A 6424-nucleotide genomic window follows, 5' to 3' on the forward strand; every position below is an offset into this window, starting at 1 on the left:
AATAAGACAGTTAGTTGTTAATCCTGTCTCATCACTCCCCTCTTTCCTGCCAAAGAGTGAGGATTCTCTATAGACTGCAGAGCACACATGATCAGCCTTCCTCCAGTGGCAGTAGAGGTCCCCTCAGACAGCTGAGCCACAAGACTGCTCAATACCACAAGTATGACACAGCAGTCATCTAGTTCAACTCCATTACCACACAGCTTTTAGCATTGCTGTCTACTGCAGTCTGTCCATCAGTGCTTGGAGTGTTCTTGAGTCTGTCAGCCACAATTTCCCCTTCCTCCAGCTCTCTTCAGAATTACTCCATTCACCTCCATAGAGGGAGGCTTGACTTTTACCTCAACATGGATTGTCTTCTATACACAAGTTCAGAGTTCACAGACCACCTGCATCCAGAAGTTTTTGTTGTGATAAACAAGCTGCAGAAAACAGGTTCTGTTCATGACCACACGACCTTGTCTCACAGAAGATGAAGAAAAAGGTAAGATGCTGTAATAAATCATCCATGTCTATGGAGATGTCAGGTCATGTTTGTTCAAGACACACTTTATCCACTCTAGCTAGTGTAAAAGTCCTGCTCACAATTTTGTAAAAAAAAAAAATTAAAAAAAAATTGCAACCCCTTCTATTCACTACAGATATTAATGGGAGTCAGAAGATTCACAGAAAATAGTGTAATAAAATATTTATTAAAAGTGCTTTCAGTTGTATTAAGATACATTGTCTAATCCTCCTATTTGAAAAGGCATCTAATTAAAAAAAAAATACTAGCTAAAAACCATTCTGAATTCTATGGCTAGACACATGATCTGCAGTGCTCTATTAAATATTAGACCAGCTTTGCTGATTGGGACAAAGTAATCTTCAAGTCCAAAATCCACAGTCTCTATTGTAGAGGAAGAACTGCTGGGGGCTCCAGAAGAGACACCTGCAGGTACCTGAAATAGAAATGCAGTCACTAGAGATATTAGTTTAGCTGACAAGTTCAAAGATGCCATATTCTTGTGCAATACACTAGGGAAGAAAAGAATCACCCTGCAACACTGCAGAAGAATTATCTAATAAATCTGTATACCTATGGATGAACTAATCTTCTCGACAGGCTGACAGAGGCTTCTGTTTCAGGAATAGAAGATGACCACTATGAGAAGTTTGTCAGCTACAGCAGCTGTAGCCCAGTCTGCTGAATCAGAGTCATCCTGTGCTTCCAGCCCTCAAGATACAGAACACTGGCTTCCTCGTTACTTACTTGGAGTCCTTATACTTCTCCTTAATTGCTTGCAGTTGGCCACGGGGAGCATTAAGGCATGCTTTATGCAGATCAGTCAGGCAAGGCACTATGTCACTTAATGAATACCCAGTGAATGCAACAAGTCTTTCCGGCTGGTCAGAGGAGAAAAAAAAAAAAAAAAAAAAAAAACAAACAAAACCAGCATTACTTTACTGTAGGCAACATTCATCTAAAAGATACATATCCTAAAGAGGCAGAAAACAGTTTCACTACATCAGTGCTTACTCTAAATTCTTTAAGCTTGAAAAAAAAATAATTAAAAAAATCAAGTATATCCTGCCATCAGTTTCACTCTAAGTAAGATCTCCTGGTAGCAAGGAAGATGAGAAGCTCCTTCTTCTTTAAGGATGTGGCATCCATCATACTTCCTCTGGTCCTGCTCTCTGCTGAAGCTACTCCTCTGATACACAGCTGAGAGCCCTATCAAGGCTTGCATTAAAGCAGCTACTCAGTGTAATTGCTCCACTCTAGTAGACATGTTCAGTTCACCCTTGCCTCCTAGAAAGCCCCAGACCTGTACTTGGGGGTGAAGTTTTGGAGATTAAAAGACTAAGAAGGTACAGACTTGATACAAGTGACCAAAACAGCAAGGTCCCTCCCATTTCAGAGAAAATGTATGATATTTCAGATAGACTCATTACCTTAGGAACAGCTACTTATCCTAGGATTTCAGCCTTTATAAGCTACTCCTTCTGCTTCTCAGCACAGTCCTAACGATAAAATAAAATGCTTGAGCTACTCATTAACATGCAATTGTTCTTACCCAGAAAGACCTGTTCACTGTGTAGTTTGCTAGACAGTAGGCTGCTGCAGCAATTTGGGAAGGAAAGTACTTCAGAAAAGGATCAGCTTCAAGGAGACTCAGCTCTGCAAGATACTGAACAATAACAAAAAAACTCATAAAAAAACCTCTATAAATTTTTCAAACAGCCCAATACAGCAAGCACCAAAAAAACCCCAAACCTGTCAGCAGTCTCAGTTTCAGTTAAAAACCCATGAGTCATGTGTCTAAGTGGTAGAAATAGCATTCTAGCCCTGTTGATTTTACAGAAGGACCTTCAGCATCTTTCAGTGGGGACAGAAAGATCCCACTTTGTAAAAGCCTATACAATCTATACTGTCTGATTCCATCATCAGCTTTGATGCAATTTTACAGATAGAGACTTAGAAAATTCATTTTTTGTTATTTTTACAAAGACACACTTTCCCCATCCTTTGAGGCTCTTGTTCACATAGGTGGATCTTATCTGGAGGTCAGGGATAAATGTTAAGAAACAGAATTTAAACTCTTTTGGAGAGGAGTTCACTGTACAATTCTATACCCTTTGCAGACAAGTAAGCAGGTCAGATGGTTTTCTATAAGCTTGGGTTACCCTGTTTCTAAGCAGGGTTCTGTGCAGCCACACAGGCATACACTGTGTCATTGTGTAGCAAGATGTAGTACCATCACATCCAGGGCAGACTTCCCATACAGGCACTGTTGAAAAAGCAGATTCCCACCACCTAGCTGCCTATTCGACGCATTACCTCTGAGGAGACTGATTAAACTTAAGGTTCTCCTGAGACATTTATCTAAAAGTCTCAGCACTCAAGCCACCTACTGAAGACAGCAGGCCACAAGACATTCAGTTTTAGGCCTGTTACAGTCCCAAATAAGACTTGGCATGAGAAAAAGAGTATCTTCTGGTAGAGCACAGCATAGTAGCAGAATCTGTTTGCTCAGTGAAATACAAGTGGTTCTGCATTTAGGATCACTTCTCCCCTCTGAATCTTAAAAGGAGGATAATTCATACCCTTGCAAAGTTCTCTGTCCTTCTACAGACTCCATTCCTCTGAAAATACTGAAGGAGAAACTGGTTGATGGTTGGGGCTGTTAGGTCAAAAGCCAACACTTTGAGAAGCAGCTGCTCCATTCTTAGCACCTGCTTCTTTGTGTAGGTATAATCTGTTATATACACAAGTTCATTCACTTCTGGTGGATAGATCTCTTCATATTTCCTGAAAAAAAAAAAAAAGGAAGCCATATTTATCAGCTTGAAGGTTATGATAAAAGAAAGGTTTCTGCTGAATCTATATCAGGATGAGAGCATGACATTATTAAGATCCATGTAGAGCTCTTATTTTAGTCCTTCCTCCAGGCTAGGTAACAATTTAGTTTCAAGTTTGGGAAAAGATTTTTTAGAGGAACTTTGAGTCATCAGTCTAGATAGAAATATACTCACTGTTAGCTCTTCATAATAAAGCCTCTCAGAGATGAAGTCCCAGTAACACAATGCACTCCAGACAAAAACCCACCTACTCCTGCCTATGTTGGTTACCCTGACTACTCAAAGCAGTTCAAGGCTAATTGCAGACTGCAACTGTGAATCTACTACGGCCTTATAGGCTAGTAGCATAACACAGTAGTGTTTTTAGTCCTGTTATTAGTGAGAAAGCTTTGTAACAATAGAGTTCTTCACATCACAAACAATAAACATTTAATTTTGCTAGTGGCAAAGTTGCTAGCCTTGAGACATCATGAGAAGCTACCTACCACTGCAAGCTTCAGTCCTTCAAATTAGACCAAAATACGCAGTCCAAAGTAGGTTTTAGTTCAAGGAGATATCAGGAGATTAAACACTTACGCAGCCAGAAGAATTGCTGCTGTTCCTACAAGCTGCAGCTTCCCTCTGATAACAGACATGCAGGAAAGAAACCTGTCCACGAAGTTAACCGCCAAGTACAAAGTCTCTGTCTGAAGTTTATACTCTTCCCCTACTTCCACCAGCCAGTCTACCAAGATGGCCCGCATTCTTGTTGTGATATCTGGTTGCTTCCTCATGTAGTAGGGCTTAGGTCTGAATCTTACCTGTTAGAGAAAGAGTTGAAGAATCAGGATGCACACCCTGGAGAGAGCCATAAATCGCTGAGCCAATTAAAACTCTTTATAAATACACTAAAAGGAACATAAGTTGCCCTACTATTAATAATTCATTACTACTAATCACAGTTCTAGTGCTAGCAGTATTAGCAGCTAGTAGCATCTCTAGGAAGTAATATTTCTACACTGATGACATAGGAGCTCCTGTGTCAGTAACAGCATAGTAAAAGACCTTCTGGACTATTGACAGCCTTTGCCATAAAGTACATATGAGCAGTTCAGAGAGACTTGAAAATGAACAAATCACATTTTCCCCCCTCTTCCTGTTGGGAGACAACACTTTACTGCTCTGATACAGAAAGGTAGGCAGAACTGCTCCTATAGCAAGAGACCTGTCAGTGAGATCACATCCAACTGCTTAAGTATTTTTGCAGCATTCAATTCCCATCTGCAAGAATTCAGCAGCTCTAAGAGCCAAGATATGTACCAACAGTAAGGAATTTCAGGGACACAGTAATCCTGAAAGATCTCATCACTGTGTAGGTGCTGCCTTGAGAGATGCTTTTAACACTTTCTCTCCTTTGTAGTTCAATGACAGCCTTGGGTTATCCTGGGACATCTTTGCAGCACAGCAGCCCATCACATCTATATGCTTGTTGAAAACTACTCACTTCAGCCTCCCGGAGGTAGTGATGGATATCTTCTGCATACTCTCCCACAGTCAGAGTTACGGCATCACTCATGTGATCCTCAGGCTGAGACTGGAAAGATGTGTCCACTACCATAGGAGATCCTAACAGGTAAGAGGAGGCAGCAAGGCATTTATGTAATTAGCCTTTTCACCTTCTCCTGCTTTCTAGCACAGAAGCATTTTGCCTCATGTAGACACAATTCAAGTTACCTCAAAGTGTTCTAGGCTGTAACATAAGCTGCTTCACTAGCTTACCAGCACTACAATTCATAATCACCCTACACATATCTGAGCTACAGATACTATCTGAGTAGTAACAGGAGTTACCTGTACTCAGATCCAGCAATAAGTGAATACTGGATGTCATGGCACTAGTATCCAGTTCACACAGGCTTGATTCCAGCTCTTCGGCTACTTGGCAGCTGTAGTTTTCTTTCTGCTCTGGATCATCTACATAGATAGCAAACCTTTGCTTTGATGAAGTATTGACCGTGCGATTGGGTAACTCATCTTTTCCAGACGAAGTGAAGGCATTTTCTGAGCCAGAGAAGCATCTGATAACAGCAGCACCCTGAAATAGAACATGCAACAATGCTGTGGGAGGGCAACTCAGGAAGAAAACAACAGTATCACTTGTTTTAGAACAGAAAAACACTTTCTCTGCCTATCAGACACCAATAATGAAAGTTTACTGGAAAAAAAAACCCTAACAGCTACAGCTGGTGCCTCAGAAGTATCACTTGTTGTTGTCTTGCTGCAATAGACACCTCACGGAAAGATTGAGGTGTAGCAAAAAGTCCAGAAACAGAGAATAGACTCATCTCCAGAGTCCACCACCAAGCAGAATGAGAAGAGAGTGCTGCTGGGTTCTGGTGGGCCTGGCAAGTGCAGAGTCAGCTCCACATTCAGTTCTGGCAAGGAGCAAGTGCTTTCAAGTGGAGCAAATTAAAGTAACAAAAGGAAGCACTCAGGCACCGTCACAGGCTTAGAAGGGACTTCACCTGTGAGAAGGTATTTTGAGTTACAAACTAAAGTCTGAACTTCTGAGTTCAAGCATCACAACTACACAACGTGTAATCAGGCCACACAACCTGCTATGAGTAAGGCATCAACTGAGATAGGGTCTTTACACAGTCCCAACCAAGAGGGGTTTGTGTACAGGTAATAGCTGCTGGTTTAGGTTGTAAATCAGTAGGTGTAAATCAGTACAGCAACACTTTTTGCTGCATCAGCTGACTCCAGGAGGGCCCATGGAACAGAAATGCGGACAAGGACCCTGCTGAGAACATTAGCTTCTCGAAGACTCCGGCACCCTGAAAGGAGTACGGCCAGCTGCACGACAACGGGACCCTGAGCATCAGTGAACAGATCTTTCATAAACCACACTTTAGAGGGTAACTGCCCAAATAAAGTCTCACCGAGTCTCCCTTCCCTCCAGGATGGATTACGTGTTCAAAGTATTTCCACGGAGAAGCGTCTGTAGACTAGGACCGAGCAATTACCAGCAGCGTTTCTCGGGAAACTCACGCTCATTAACTGGAGCCCGGTTTAGCTACTTACCCCATCACTCCCAGCGCCT

General features: G+C 41.8%; 1 protein-coding gene across 1 annotated transcript; it reads right to left on the bottom strand.

Moving 5' to 3' along the window:
• Positions 1 to 674: 674 nt before the first annotated feature.
• On the bottom strand, positions 675 to 6195 carry CCNA1 (cyclin A1; the record flags this gene model as incomplete). The annotated part of the gene is made up of 8 exons (XM_009878294.1): positions 675 to 941; positions 1253 to 1386; positions 2058 to 2171; positions 3088 to 3292; positions 3919 to 4142; positions 4826 to 4947; positions 5173 to 5416; positions 6055 to 6195. Coding segments are annotated over 8 exons (1236 nt in total), but the record flags the coding sequence as incomplete, so codon positions are not given.
• Between the last annotated feature and the right edge of the window lie 229 nt (positions 6196 to 6424).

This window comes from Apaloderma vittatum, unplaced genomic scaffold (genome assembly GCF_000703405.1).
Source record: "Apaloderma vittatum isolate BGI_N311 unplaced genomic scaffold, ASM70340v1 scaffold44971, whole genome shotgun sequence".
NCBI lineage: Eukaryota > Metazoa > Chordata > Aves > Trogoniformes > Trogonidae > Apaloderma > Apaloderma vittatum.